This window comes from Pseudoliparis swirei, chromosome 12 (genome assembly GCF_029220125.1).
Source record: "Pseudoliparis swirei isolate HS2019 ecotype Mariana Trench chromosome 12, NWPU_hadal_v1, whole genome shotgun sequence".
Classification (NCBI taxonomy): Eukaryota; Metazoa; Chordata; class Actinopteri; order Perciformes; family Liparidae; genus Pseudoliparis; species Pseudoliparis swirei.
The window spans coordinates 15,493,761-15,510,466 of record NC_079399.1 but is presented as its reverse complement, the minus strand read 5'-3'; the positions used below and the strand labels follow the sequence as shown (position 1 = coordinate 15,510,466).

Here is a 16,706-nt window from a genome sequence, read left to right as displayed (position 1 = left end):
TGGAGGCATCAGTGATGATTGTTGCAGGTATTTTAATGTTGACACGCATACATATATCTATGTATATGTGTGTTTTTGCACTGCCTTCTCAATAAAAACTATAGATACATAGAGTTTATATTGATATAGTTGGTCGAGATATCTCATTATGTTATCCTAAGTAGCAAACACGGTTCCAAACAACTCACAAAACCTCAGACTTTTGAAATGTCTTCCTAAAACCTTGATATCTTTGAATATTGATTACAGTGATACATGCGATGCTGGCTTTTGTGAGTTGTTTACCATGTCTCTATTTTAAGTGTGCTTCGACCACATTTTAAGTGTAAATGTATGAGAGATGTACTTCTCAAACTTTTCAGAGTGTATCCATATGGCAACCATAAAATAGCACTGAATGTTATCGCATTGCCACCGTCTCCAATCCTTTGTGAGAGCAGCATGCGTCTGCTGTACATGTGTGAACGTTATTTTTTTTAACGTTAATTTGACTTCTTTTAAAAACGCCACGTATGGCAGTCGAAATAACCCTTGGCATTGAGTCTGTCAGCTGTCTTTGACTGTGGGATTGCAGCCTCTCCCTGGTGCAGCCCCGAAGGGGGGAGAGACCCCTCCCCTCCCCGGGTTACTTACTCCACATGGTCTAATCAGCCACCTTGGACCTGATATGTTCAATAGGGTTCATATCTGCTTCTTGACCCAGTGGGTTGTGATTCTTTTACTTCCTTTACATCTTTTCTTTTGCACAAAATGGCACAAAATAATCACTTTCGATATGTTTTGAGAAAAGGGTTACTCAGAAAATGGATTCATGATTTGGTAACAATTGATGTATTTCATGTTTAATTCCACTCTTTGCTGTGCTGTGCAGTGAAAAGATGGAAAGAAGCCTCGAGATGACTGAGAAGGCAGTGTAAAAACATTGGGAAAAGCCGACAGTATGTGAGTTTAATGACAACCGTTATTGCTTTAGTTAAGTTACATTTAAAAAAAGGTGCTGTCTATTCTGTACTCCTCTGACAGGAAGTAGCTCTATTGCTTGGAGATGACCCATTTTGGATTTTCCGTCAAATGCACCACAGAAAGTTCAATTAAATATTTCACAGCAACTTCCCAAAACATGTTGTTATGAACTCCACAAACAATACACTTAGATATTGATCACAAATGGACAGACATTTGGAAATGTATGACACTACTCAGTTACCTCTCGGTTCTTTACTACTCTGGTGCAGACATATTTAAACAGCACACCAGTCAACGGTGAAATATCATCCCCAATTCAATCGCTTACAGCTTAAAACCAAACAGGAACAACATTGGGGATGATCTTGTACGTCTTTGTAATTACCTGCCACTCACATACTGTATGTTTTCCATAGATATGTGTTTGTTTTCTAGCTCAGAATCCAAATCAAATCTCACTCCAGCTGTTCCTTTCACTTTGAATGTCCTTCTTTTTGCATATTCAAATTTCTCTTCCAGAGGGATATGATCTAATGGATGGGATCTCTTTACTAAATGACGACATGATAGAGGATGATGACGGTGCTAGCTCCTCTGCCTATGTGGAGCTGGAGAGGCTGGAGAGAGAGACTGCTGCTGCTCGCAGTCATCACAGTACTAGCTCCACCGTTACAGCCATCTCCGTGCCACCGCCGTCTCCGCCTTCATATCGGGCCCCCTCACCATTAGACCCTGAGACGCCGGTCCCTCAGGCCCTTCCGGCCTTTAAAGAGTCTGCGAACATGGTTGCTGCCTTCAACATGCAGTGGAAGGATGAAATCTCAGCAATGCGCTATGAACTGGCGGAGCTGCGTAGAGACGTCTGCGGGGAATTGAAGACTTTCAACAGTAACTTCTTCAACTTTACTCAGTGCTACAACATGTGGACTTTCTGCCGGGAGCCTTGCTACGACAGCACCACACAGACAGACGACAGAGTGTCCATAGGAATTCAAGCAGGCTCAAGTTGGTCCATTCGACAGAATAAAGAGGACAAGTCAGTGATGTGCCAACCAGATCCAGCACCCTTCAGCATTGTGGATTTGATGGCCGCCCCCCGAATTGAGATCATAGAGGGAACCCCCGAGAGCACGCCAGAGGGGTCAGGCAGCCCTGCCAGCCCATTTCCAATCGAGGATTTCCCATGGGAGATCAATATAAATCAAAAGACCCATAAGCAAGCAGACATAGGTGGCCACTCAGGTGGTCACAGAAGTGCTAGTCTAGAACTGTGGAGCAGGAAGTACACCAGTGGGCCCATGTCATATCTGTCTATGTCATTTTAATCATTCCCATTGTACGCATACTGTAAAACGAGATGAGGAAGTCAGGGTAAATACCTGACATTTGCCAAGAGAAGCAGGGCTCAGTTGTTGTTAGATGTCCCTTTACTCTATGCAGACACAGAGTCTGTCATCTCTTGAGCAGGTTACAAGTGTCTTGGTTAGCCGTGGATTAAACGAGAATGACTTTGCGTTCCACCAGAATGAGGTGACATAAGAATGTGAGAGAGAATGTGGCTGATGCTCAGATCCTCAAGTGCCAACAAGTGCAGCAACATCTTCCCTCCGCTGTCTTAGATACCCCAACCTTCAGAGAAAAAGTCAATTGAAGTAAATATGATCGGCAATCTGAGGGTCTCTTAATGATAAAACTCAATAATCAGCCATTGTGAGGTGAGACGTCCTTAAATAAATAGCTCATGTTCATTCCAGTTTCTCTTCCTGTAGAAACATTATTCTAAGCACCTGAGTATACTGAAAAAATACTGTGAATAAATTTATAAACCCTAGTTTTTTAAAGAGTGCTTTAAAGATGAATACATTATTTATGAATACATTGATATATAATTAGTTAGTTGTTCTAATCAAAGCATTTCTTTTCCATTGCCTTCATCCATTTTGTAGCCAGGTCCAGTTGAAATGGGCATTTTGAAAATTTCCAATTTACAAAGGAAGTAACTGTATCATCATTTGATAATAATAAAACTAATTAGATAGTGCTGACGACAAGTTATTCTAAACATGTGTGAAAGTCTTTTCACTGGACCACTGATGGATAACACTGTCTCACTGCGTCGGGGACTTAGTCCTCGGCTCAGATTGTTTACGATAAATCAATTGTGACCGATACCAGACCGAGTCTAACGGCACGTGCAGAGGGAAGAGCAAGGGAGACTCTGTGATCGGGAAGTGTGAATGTATTGGCTTCAGTTCATATTTGCACAAACTGTATTCATTTTCAAATTCTGTATATGTATATAAATGTACCATTTTGTATATAGAGAAACTTATATTCAAAACTTGTACTGTTGGCCGTTATCAACACCCATTTCTAACAGCGCTGAGAGGGGTTCTAATAGTAATTGTGGTTCTAAACCAAACACCGCACTTTCTCCAGTCTTCAAGGTCTGTCTTCATTTATTTCATCATATTCATCATCTCGCTGTCTGTGCATCTCAAAAGGGAAGTTTGTTAGCTCATCCCAGTGTTTCCACTGTTGTTGTTCTTGCAGTGAGGACTGGAGGTTCTTAAAAGTTTGTTTCAGTGTCTTATTTATCCGTTTACCTTCCAGAGGAAAAAGGAAAATTAGAGTTTTGGAAAATTGTGTGAAGAGATTTGGACTTAATTCTCCCATAAACCACTTTTTTTTAAATGCCACGTTTCTCTAGTAACGGTGCAATTTTTCATGCTGGGGTGGTTTATCACTGCTGAAAGATAAAAGAGAAACATTGGCCCCTATAAGTAGACAATCAGAGCCACTGAGGGCCTCTACCTCTCCTACATGTTGCCAGAGGGGCAGTATAGTACCACTGAATGAAAAGCACCGCCTCACTAGTGATGGCTCAGCCGGGCTCCGGTCGAACCTAAATGACGGGGAGCCCTCAATCATTTGCTGGATTTGGCCAATTGCTCATTTAGTCTGTTATCCATAATATAAAAGCTGCTCATCAGCCACTGGCATCCCCCTCTTCCACTCATCTAGTCCACTGTCCCATTGCACCAACATGGCGTACCAAAGTTACTGTAATACTGAGGCCAACAACCAATATCTCCACGCTCGACAGCACTTATCTTTGGACGATCGCTGCAGCACAGGCCCATGGGAAGCCTGTGTGCATCCGACCCCAGAACCCTTCAAAAGGACTTTCAATAAAAGGAGAGGCATCATCTCTCACTTTATAGAGTAGGTCTTCTTCCCCTCTTTTGCGCGGCCAAAAGACAATACTTGCAGAAAAAGTGGCATTCTGAAAAAGATGATATTCATACAAAGGTTGTACTCGAGGTAAGATAAGAATTAAAGTGGAAGCCATGGAGGAAAGAGAGGCTGACATTTCCTTTCCAGTTAATGCAGTCGCTCCGCCCCACACACATGTTGCAGTAACTCATCCAACCTGAGCTGATGACTCGTTTGCCTTGATAATCTCACGTCTGTGTTACAGAGGAACACTATGTTGAGGCATGTTGTGCTCAGAACTGGGAACTTGAGGTTTTGGTACAACAAATAATAGGTACAGAATAAATTCCAATATTGCCATCATTTGCAATACAGAATAAGTATTTTAAAAAGTTTATAATCTATTTATTGTTGTTATAAACCCAAATAAACTCAAGTTTGAGTTTTTCTTTATGGACTGGGCAAAGGCTCTCTGAAGGCTTGTATTCATTTTTTTGCTTTTTGAATGATTAAGAGGGGATTGCAGTGGCATTCCATACTTTACTATCTTTTCCCATTGTTTGTTTGGAGAATGCATACTTATTTGAAAGGTGCTGAAGACTGATCAATCATGATGTCACCAAACTACATTTGTTCATTCTATGCAAGTCCTTTGTTCTTTGTCGTCATTTTACATCATCTATATTTTTTCAGTTATTGATTTTAGGTATTTACATTCGAGTGATCAATGCCGGGAGTGGAATGATGTTTTCAGAAAATATGGTGGCTTTTTAAATTTTATTAAAAAAAATATTAATTCGGATTATTTTTGCATGAGCTAAGGGGCCACACTTAAGGTCGATTTAGTGTTCCCAGTGTTTTCCCATGTTGGCTTCTATGTATACTAGATTCAAAGAGTTTGTTGGTGAGATTCTTGAGATTCATGCATAGTGATAGCATCCGTGCGCTTTCATAATATACAAAAGAAAAACAACCATAAGTGTATCATTGTCAATTAATTTAGCGACTGTACAGCAAAATTAGGAAACAAAGCTTGTGGTAACATAATTGGAAATGCTTTACAAATGCTTAACATTACAACAACAAAAAAGATATCTAATTGAACACCAAAATGGTGATTTATTGATCCCAGGGAACTCACCCATGCTTTAAACAAAGTTTAATCCACTGTTTTGTTATTTCATCATTTAGCCCAAAGAAATGACCCTTCCCTTAAAACAAGTTGAAATGTAGCAAAATACAGATATTGAAGCATTATTTTAAAAATATATACCTGAAAGATGTACATTTAACAAAGGCTGAAAAAAATAGACAAAAGGGTATTTTAAATTATTTTTTGACCATGCAACCATATTTTGTGTAATGCAAAATATAATTATTTGTAAGAAATTCTGAACTGTCTCCCTTATATGTGACCGTGTGTAGTCAACTGCCCCATGAGTTTTTGTTTACATGTTGTTGGTATCCAGAGATCTGATGCAACAACTGTGCCAACTCTGACGTCCAGCTATTGGGACAAAGGTTTTTGAAAGAGTCTGATCTCCCCTGAACCTGTAACACCGCTTGAATATAAATCCTTTTCTACCCCATGTTCTCTTCCTGCAGTTATTGAAGCTTTCTTGGAGAAAACATGCTACTCTGTTTTGCATCATTTTGCAATTTTTAGGGATCTCGGACTGAATTGTTTAGCGATCAGACTTTATCAAAGTTATAAAGCACTTTTTGAAAGTCATACCTTAGCCTGCATTTGTTAGCTTCTGCTTATTTTTGTTAAACGAATGAAACAAAGTGTGTGATGCTTTTGCTCTTCTTTATTTGCTTCATGTGGTGGTGTTTCTTGTGAATTTTCATTTACAACTTTTATTGGCCTTATGTATTTTTCATATATTGATATCAAACAATGGATTAAAATGTTTATGATGTTTATGTTTATGGTAATTAAAAAAGGCAAAATGGGGGTCATAGCTTTACAATGGCATCAAAAGATAAAAATGACTTATAGCATAAATAATATCTTTAGTGTCCATAGGGAGGACTACACACTTTAACACAGCGCACATACACCTCATGGGCCAGGCACAGTGTCTTTTACTTTGACCCTCTCAATATGCATTGCTTTTCTACTAAGCTATCACCTTTTTGTTTGTTTGTTTGTTTCTTTTTTCTTTTCCCCCCCCATTTTAGGCGTCCGTAGCTTAGCTGGGGGGCGTAGAGAGTACGGTAGGTCTGGTAGGGAACCGCTTTATTCTATCTTTTTTTTAATATATGTTGTAATACACTTTTTCCATACATTTTGTCCGACTCATTTACATTTTTCACAAAAATAAGATCTATCATTACTTGAAAATGCTGTCATACTCACTAAGTCTATATAATATATTTAAATGTTTTCATCTGTTTCCACATTGAATTCAGTGGAATTTTCCAGATTTTGCACTAGTCCTGGATAATGAGTTCAACGAACTAAAAGAACAACACTAAAACATGTGTTGAATCCTGTACTGTTCCACATGTTGGCCTGGTGTTAGCACACTGGCATTCCTTGTACAGTGTCTACTGTATTCTGAACAGTGAGACACAAGAATAACTATTCCATTTTAAATCGCTTCTGCACAACTGGTTTATACTTTAACTGAGATGTGCATGAAGCATTTTCCAAAATCCATGAAATGAGTTGGTTTGTTTTTATTTATTATGATTGATATTACTGTTCTTTCCAAACCCATTGGTATCAGTAGTAATTCACCCTCTTGCTTTAACCATTGTATACATTTTCTTTAAGCGAACAGAGGGGAATAAAATCAGCACACAGTAGTGTGTCTTTATTTGAACTAACCTGGCATGCAGCAAGGCCGGTTATGACCAACATAACAGCTTTGTTCTACAAACCAGCACAAATCAATGCCGCTTCTTGAATGGTTTACACAGCTTATCTAAAACATACAATCATATGACAAACTATGCACATTGTGTGGGATAAAATTATATTTAGAAAATAGGTTTTATCTTTCCAACACCTTCGTTCAAAGCAACATATTAAAGAAGTTATTTAATATTTGTTGATATTCAGATCCCCAAAGGATAAATCCTTAAGTTTTTGGTGAACCCATGACCTCTCCTATCGTGCCACCACCAGGCCAAAGTTTCCACGTGTACCATGATGTGTACACCTGTTCGAAGCACACGCACACTCCAATTGAATGAAATGTTTAATGAATGAACTGTTTAAATATTCTAGTGCCACTCTCAGAATAAAATGTCACCTCAAAATATTTTCAGCGAACAGGAAGCTTAGAAGAAAATCTACCCAGGAGATTGATTTCTTCAAGAGGTTCTTCATGTTCATTTTTTACAGCTCTTTGTCATTTCTTCTAGTCCCACATGCTAGACATACATATCCGTTCAACTCCACTATTGGTAACACCAGCAATACGGTCAAATGGTCTTTGTGTTGTCCAACACTTGTGGTCACAAGGTACAATGAACTCTACAGCTTCTAGGGGCTGCGAGCAGGGCTTTGTGTTTACGTTCATTTTCCTTTTTTTCGGCGAAGGTTCCCGGTGTTATTTGAAAGTGTTGAAATAATACTTTCGGACCATTGATTTGCATTGGTTTGTTGTGATAATTCATACATAAACGGTTAATCCACCTTGCATCCATGGGGGCATCACCACTGTATGTATATATGTATGTGGCTATGAACAACATGCTTGTTTTGTTGTGCGACTCTTGAAAAAGGGGCTACACAAACCTACATTAAAACAATTGTAAATCCAGCAGAATCAGCTGGAATCACTGACCGACAGCATACACACCCTCAAGTCCTGCTAGCTGTCCGATGTCAAATCATCCATCCTTCCATCAACACATTTATAGATCCATCCACTCATCCAACTTTGCTAACCATCAGCGCCATACTCAAGTTTAATCCTCGGCCGGAGGAAATATCTTCAGGTATAGTAACATTGATCAGATACAATAATACAATAATCACTTTTCTTTTATCTATACACATTAATATATTTTACCTGTTGCGATATATGTTTTTTATGCAAACCAAATATATCCCATTAAGGTAAGCAGAAAAAATATTCAAAATAAAAGCACATTTTTGACTTTCTATGCAAGCAAGATTACATGTTCATGTCATCCTGGAGTCTGAATATACATTTTACTGATACAATGTAAGATCTACAGCAATCCTTGAATACATGCTTTTTGTCAAGTTCTGGTGACATTAAGGAAGTTGTGATGCCTAACGATAAACAAGCTACTTTGAATTCATGAGAATATAAAGTTAGAGTGCAACATTTATGCAATTATGTCAAATAGAAGCAAGGCGTCCAACTTGTTTGTCCTGAGAATGCAACTGTTCATTGCTCTCACTGCAGGAGAGGGAGATAATCATTATAATGTGAATAGATGAAGCCGTAGGCCGTGGGTCTTAGGCTTTAGACTACAATGATGGTGCAATGTAATTACTATAATATAGACAAATGGAGGATAAGACATAAATGTGTATTTTTTTCTGTACCCTCGCTAACATGGAGCGGAGCTACATCATCACTCAGTTTCCATGATTAATACAGTCTGAAGTCAAACAAAGGATGCAGTTATATTAAATCCTGAGGGACATTCACCGTGTTACATCTCCAGCCCCCATGCTCATGCAGCTCATCAGTCATCGCACGTCATTAAGCCCCCCCACCCCCGACCCGAGTAGGAACAGCATCTCACCAGCCTCTGTGCCAGTCTGAGTCCACAACTATGGCAAGAACAAATGGAGGGAGTCGGACGGGGAGGAGACGCAGTCAGAACCGTTGCAACGTTTTTTTTCTTCTGAAATGTTTGTCTCGGCCACAAAGGAGCAAAAAGGTTTGAGGGGCCTTTTGTTGAAAGAGCCGAGAGGGAAGGTCTGTTTTTTATTTTCTGTACCAAAACCTTTATGAAATGGTATTAGGTCACACTTTACATTAAGTCAATGTAAGTACCGTCGTTTTAATCGTACCTACATTACCCAAGATGCATCACGGCGGCACTTCTCATGTTCACATGGTGAAGTTAGAGCATGATTATAATGACATTTTCCATGACATGTTTTTTAAGTGCAGCAAGGTACTTGCCGTTCATGTAAAGTGTGGCTTAAGCTCATGCAACCAAATGCAAAGTAAGTAAACGGCAGTATAATAATTTTTTTAATGTGAAAAGTAGAACTCCAGGCAACCGTTTTTCAATAGACTAATTATTTGCTTCACTAGAGGCAGACAATAATTAAAAAGAATAGACGGATAGACTGTCTTGCTTTTACGTTTAGAAACATGTTCTTTGTCTCTGTCTCTCAACACATTTTGTCTGATTGTCTTTGTTTGCCTTCTCTCTGAGCCTCATTTCTGTTAGAGCTACAACAATACCACTTGCCAGAGAATGAAGTTGTCCTATTTAAGTTCATGTTGGTGTCATTTTCCTCCAGTTGTGGAGTGGCTAATTAAGTAGTTAATTATAACGATTGTCTGTCTCTTCTTCTAAGTGTGTATGTTTGTCTTTACATGACATATTTTTGGCCTTATATTCCAAAAATGTCAATGTTCTGTGCGTCTCTCAGGAGACACACTGTACTGATAATAAACCAAGTTTAATACTTGAATTTTGAAAATGTCTTCATATAATATCCCAAAATGGGAAAATAAGAATTATTTTGCCCATTAAAAACATAAATTGGAACAATTTAAATAGTTTTTGTTAAATCCTGAATATTTTTGTTAAATATTTATGTTTCGATAATGTCTTATATGTAGAATAAGATCATGTGTAGCTGTCTGTTTTCAGATTCAGATGATGCATGTTATCTCGTGCCTGATTTGTAAGGATTGATCTGGAGGTTAATGATATATGTTCAGCATATGAGGGCAACGCAGATGGGCAACATTCTTAACAACCTTGGTATACATTGATTCTTCAAAAGGCGTAAAACTTTATTTTTGTTAAGACAATAAAGCTGATTTCTATTGTCTTTGCTAATTTGGTCAATATTGGATCATCTTTTGCCACTTCCTAATTTAATTGTGAAATTTTTGGTGATATAGGGCTGAAGAAGTACAAAGTCCAGACAAATGTATTGAAATCCCCCTGGCAATATGTTTTGATTTCACCTAAACAAGGTTGAGGCACCTCCTGGAGAATTGCTGCCTATGAGCATTGCTCATCAAGTTGCAAGTTTTGTCTGCATTTTGAGACAGAAACACAGAAAATGCTTGACAGAAATCAGCATCTCTCTTCTTTTTCTTACATGTGGTGAAGCAGTGACTAAAGGCCTATTACTGTAACTCACTCATATGAAATCATTACAGGCCAAATGCACATTCAAAATTAAGGAAAAACAAATTGATGTGACCCATTTCTAACACTGTTAATTGAGCAGCTCTGTGTTTCTCTCTCTCCCTGCCTGTTACTACTGGATAGGCCTTAAGAAAGCATTGTGTAAATATGTTTCAACGAGTTGTAGACCTCTTGGAGTTAGTTATGGTAGGTACAGAAAGATTCCCTGTTGGTGTGCATTGTTCCTCTCTAACTGGCACTGCTTGCTCCTTGCAGGGATTCAGTTTCGACTGCCTTCTTCCTGCAGTGTGGACCGCGCTCAGCCACCTCCAGGTACCAGCCCGTCTCCACCTCCTCTCTTTCTCTACATACGAGCAGCAATTCTCTTTGCAAGCTACATTTCAGTTGCGGGCATACATCAGTGGGTGCAGTTACTGCGTTTTCTTCAGATGAAGTAAAGAAGAAAGGTAAAATGTATTTAATATATTCCGGTTTCCAAGCCAGTAAAATGTGTCCGAGTTGATCCCAACTTCTCTGACGTCATGCATGTGTGGGGCAACACGGCAGCCGCTCTCGACCGACTGCAAGAAAACAGGGCATGATGGGAAACACACCCGACCAAAGAGCTGATTGGCTTAGTTGGACAACAAACAACTGCAGTGCACACTACTTTGATGTGTACTTGTATTATGTATTTATCATATTGTGCAATGAAAGTTAAATATTCCTGTGACTTCCTATATATTCTTTGACAAAACTCACCGTCCACTGCTGCTGCTGCCTCACGAGGAATATGCTAGTTTAAAAACCAAGGTTAGAGTCACTGCAAGGATCTTTTAACTGGTTATGAAAGACATTTCAATTGAATACTGATGCCTCTATATACACTACCGTTCAAAAGTTTGGGGTCACTTAGAAATGTCTTTATTTTTCAAAGAAAAGCACTGTTTTTTTCCAAAAAGATAACATTAATCAAAAATACACTCTCTACATTGTTAATGTGGTAAATGACTATTCTAGGTGGAAGTGTCTGGTTTCTAATGAAATATCTCCAGAGGTGTATAGAGGCCCATTTCCATCAACTATCACTCCAGTGTTCTAATGGTACATTGTGTTTGCTAATCGCCTTAGAAGACTAATGTCTGATTAGAAAACCCTTGTGCAATTATGTTAGCACAGCTGAAAACAGTTATGCTGGTGATATAAGCGATACAACTGGCCTTCCTTTGAGCTTGAAGTTTGAAGAACAAAATTAATACTTCAAATATTAATCATTATTTCTAACCTTGTCAATGTCTTGACTATATTTTCTATTCAATTTTCAATTCATTTGATAAAAAAAAGTGAGTTTTCATGGAAGACACGAAATTGTCTGGATGACCCCAAACTTTTGAACGGTAGTGTATATTTATATACAATGCCTCTATATAAGACTATCAGCAAGAAGATTGGCTATTTCTATATAGTTATTCTCAATGCTTGTCAACGGTGCCGCCTGGGAGACAACACCGACACCGACACCGACACCATGCTGCTGGAGGCAAACGTTGTGTCAGGCCCACTATTGATTCACCGTGAGAGTTGATGAAGTTAGAAATGGAAACAAAAAGTTTCTATATTGGATATGCGGCGAGGAGATTACATGAGGATAAATTGTAGGTAGGTGGGTTGATTTGTGTTCCCCTGCAGAGGATGCGTCAAAAAGCCTGTTTTGAAGGCAGACACTACCCGGGTCGTCAATGTGTCGTTGTAATACCACACAAGCTCTTAAGCCGAGCGGCAACACAATATAATAGCGTGACATTCAGGTCCACTTAGTCTGGCTGCACGTCCGGTGGGTGGCTCTGTTTACTAAACTGCCCGGTGCAGCAGTGCTAAACCAAACAGCCTCATTCAAACACAGCGAGTCCTCACTGACCACACGAAGGGCACGCCGCATCAGACTCACTTTAAATGAAAGCCGGAGCATTTCAAAGGGAAACCGCTGTACACCTGCAAATGTAATGTGTTGCCCTTTCCATCTTCTCATTGGAGATATTTTGTGTTTGATTGTAGGCTATACTCGACATTAAAAAGCATTTACTTCAACTGTAGGTTTTACGTGTGAATAGAGCGGTACAGAAGTCTACACACTTTGATCTCGCAATGTGTTGAGGCTAAAGGATGTGGACCCACACATGTCAACCCCATACCTAGTACCTAGTTACTGTGATTGTGTTAAAGTTAATGGTTGTTTTCCCCCCACACTATCTCTCTCTCTCTCTCTCGCTCTCTCTCTGTAGCTATCAACTCTGTGGCTGTGAAATAATGTAGCGTGAAGCAAAATAGACTTTTGAAATATAGTGAAGTAGAAATATGAAGAAGCATAACACGATAGTACTCAAGTGTGAGTTCTGTGGCAGAGGAAAAATAACTTAAGTATGCTAGTAAGTGTACAGAGCTACATTCAACCACTGCTCCAATCAACCTCAATAAAAGTACTTTTGACACGTTTGTAGTGTACAATGTAGTTCTAGCAGCTCGGTGCAGCCAGTTGGAGGACATCTGGTGTCCAGACAACATATTGCTAGACATTGATTTTTTTCTTTTTTACATTTTGTTAACTTGAGTAGAGCAGTTCTCTCAGAATTGTATTTTGTGGTGGTTTGACAGCTTAGGAGGAGTCAGCAAATGAACTATCTTCACTCAATAACATTCGCCTTATTGTGTAATTATGCCCAGTTTATAAGGTGTATAAGTAAACAAATGTATTTCCTAATGTCAATCCATTTGCAAGCATAACATTTATGAATGAATTACAGAATATTTGTGTACTGCTGACTCAACGTAAAGTCTGATAACGGTAAATAAGACGCTAAATAAGAGAATCATCATGACCTCACAGGTTTTTTTTCACAGATAGTTAATATTGTTAAGTTAAGATGATTGAAAAGCAAGAACATTTTAGAAAAGCCATATGGAAATGTCCATGTCCTGATTTTCCATGTGTTGCATTGGCCAACGCATGCAATGTAACCGAGACGCACAGATGCTGGTGGGAGGAAAATGCAGTGCTTTATGTATCATGGTGCCAACACGCAATCTGTAACATTTTCAGTTTTGAAAGTAAGTCATATCGGTAGAATATGTAATAATAGACCGTGTGGAGTGAGTCACTGTGCTCTTTTCATTTTGGTACCCGCCCACTGTGTCTTGCAGAACTGCAGCCCCTTCAAGTTGGAAGGGAGTCAAGTCTGTGACTGGATTTAGCTTAACAGAGCTCCCTGTGGTTTCTTATTTCTTATTGCACTTAATTACCTGTAATCCAAAGTGGTTTGTGTGTGTGTGTGTGTGTGTGTGTGTGTGTGTGTGTGTGTGTGTGTGTGTGTGTGTGTGTGTGTGTGTGTGTGTGTGTGTGTGTGTGTGTGTGTGTGTGTGTGTGTGTGTGTGTGTGTGTGTGTGTGTGTAAGGAGTTGTGCCTTCATCTTTACACTTGTATACAACATGTGTTTAAATAGGTAAAGCACAACAATCTTACTGTATATAGGAATGTAATGTTTGGCCTGATACATATTTAATTTGACTATATACATGTATATAAATAATGAAATTAGTACAAGGCTTCACAAGTAAATGAATTGATCAGAAGCACTGCAGGGGGAATGTCTTAATGATCATCAAAGATTTAGGGTTAACATTTGAAATAAACTCATTTATGGGGATTGTGGATACAAAACTTCTTGAAATAATTTGAGAAAATGTACTTGATGTATTTTAATCTCTTAAAATACATTTACCAGAATTTTCAAAACGTCTATGCTGAGCAACTACATGCTAATTCAGTCCTTATCATAGCAAAATAACAAAGATATCCAGCCAGTGAAGTTGGTGCTTTTCCAACTCTGCTGTGAGGTCCATCTGGATGGATTACCATCATATTCTCATTTACACTTAAAAGAGCAAATCTTTCCTATAATCCTTGCTGCTCCCCAATAAATGGACATAACACAAAGCTGCTGTTGCTTTTCCCCGTGTCCTTACATTCCCATTGCTCTCGTGCTCTAGTGCCCTGATGTCTAATCTCCCATCATGCTATGGCGCTCTTCCATCACACACTGTGTGATCCAGGTGAACTGCAGCACTTGGCCCTTGTCAGCTTCTGGCCACATTTTTCATCCTCACGTTTTATTTTTTCCTCTACCCTTGTCTTGCCTTGTCCTCGTCCTCTCATCCTTCTTGTGCTATCCAGCGGTATCCTATCCTCCCAGTTACAAGAAGACTCCACCTCCTGTGCCCCCGCGCACCACCACCAAGCCTCTTATCTCTGTGACAGCCCAGAGCAGTACAGAGTCCACCCAAGATGCCTACCAGGAGGGCAGGCATCCGCGGGGCGGCCTGTGGACCACGGATAGCCTCGGCCGCCCCATCTACAGCTCCGTGGACAGCCTGGACAGCACCAAGGCTGTCACCATGGCCATGGAGTCGGCAGCGGGCAAGAGGCATGCGTCCTTGGGCAGCCACACCTCCGTCCAGACGTGTGACAAAGCGGTCCTGGTGTCAAAGGCCGAGGAGTACCTCAAAACCCCCCGTTCCTCGATTGGGATACAGGTAACAGAATTCGAGCATTGCTACCAGACTCGCTCCCCAGCCTCAATGCTAATTATACCAATCTCATCTGACTGCTTCTATCTCGCCCTAGCTGAAAGGATTCAGTGTACATATGTATGAGAGGTGCCCGGTACAATCCAGCCACAGTAAAGAGCATCTCTCAGAGCTCTGTGACTCAAATCAACCCAACATCAGTTGTATTAGAACACAACAGGCACATTGTTATGTCCTGTAGGTTGTTGTCTCAATTGCATTGCACCATCAGATTATTATCTGACAAGAGGATTAGGTTTCTTAATTGAAGACTTACTCAATGTCCACATCCCCAGGCAGACTTCACAATGTTGAACGAGCAATACAACACGACACATGCACATGAGTTAATCCTGTCATTCTGTTTGGGGAGTATTACAAATTCCCAAATGTACCAATCTGTTTGTAGTACTCCACAAGAGGCATGTTGACCTTTACAAGTGGCAGGCGGTATTACAGGGACAGGGTTTATTCAAAAGCGGCAATGATGACGAGCAAAATGAGGATCTCTCTTCCTCTTGTTGTTGTAGTTTGTGATCTGGCTGCTTACCGTACACATCTGGGTTATACTTGGTTATTGTTGACATTACTGGTAGCTTTGGCCTGATCGTATTAGAGCCCGTACCTGAACGAGCAGTTCCACTACACGGTAAGGATTTGGCCTTCTGTGCTTCAGTCGCTCCGGCATCTTCAAATGTCCTCAGTTTTGACGTCTGACTTAAAGAGGCTCTCCGTGTGGACCATGTTGTTCCCGCATGTCGCCCACAGACGTCTCTTGTGGGCAACGCTGAGCATGGTGTTGAAAAGAATTGACTGTCCTCTCGCAAATGTTGCTGTGAGAGGATACTATCCAGCCGTGAGCCAGTTAGTTGATGTTTCTATTTTTAGTTTCCTTCGTACCAAAATCCTGGATACGGTTGAACTTTAAATCCATGCAACTACCCACACTGCAGGTGGTACCAATAACACCAATTTTAGGCAATCAATTAAGCTGTAGCTGGATTGTGAAAACCTTGGAAACCACTAAATTGCATCCTCCAGACTATGTATCATAGGGTAAAATTACAGGGTGGTTTTGATTGTGATTCAAACACAGTTTGTTTTCACTGGTTGACCTCTCCACCTTGAAGGACTGGTGGGGAGTGGCAATTCATTCCTGAATGTGTTCCTCTCTGGTTCTTGTTAGGCACTTAAAAGACACCTGTGGGTTCAAGCAGCATCACCACAGGCCTATATCACATAAAGACTGTACATTAGAAGTGGATGTAGTAACCATGACTAGGTAGTCATGCATTGGTTTGTGAACTGCAGCGTTGAAGCCTCACGTTTCGCATTTTGGCCGTCGCCATCTGTTTTTTTTGGTCATGATTCGGAGTTTCTGTGTCTTGTTTTGTGTCTTATCTTGAAGTCCCTGTCTCTCGTGTCCTCTGTTTCCCTGCATTTCCTGTCCCTGTGATTGTCTGCCCTGTTCCTGATTGTTTCCTCCTGTGTGATTGCCAACCCCGCCCTCATTGTGTCCCCCTGTGTCTCGTTCCCCTGTGTCCAATCACCTGCACCTCCCTCTGTATTTGAACCCTGTTTGTCTCATT

At 40.1% G+C, this 16,706-nt stretch overlaps 1 protein-coding gene across 1 annotated transcript in view; it reads left to right on the top strand.

Moving 5' to 3' along the window:
* LOC130202108 (disks large-associated protein 2-like) overlaps positions 1–16,706 on the top strand; it is a 103,411-nt gene that overhangs the window by 70,826 nt on the left and 15,879 nt on the right. Inside the window, exons 6-8 of the mRNA XM_056427361.1 lie at positions 6,367–6,411; positions 10,774–10,830; positions 14,726–15,084. Of these exons, the coding sequence (XP_056283336.1) occupies positions 6,367–6,411; positions 10,774–10,830; positions 14,726–15,084 (461 nt within the window). The remainder of the gene's footprint in view (positions 1–6,366; positions 6,412–10,773; positions 10,831–14,725; positions 15,085–16,706) is intronic.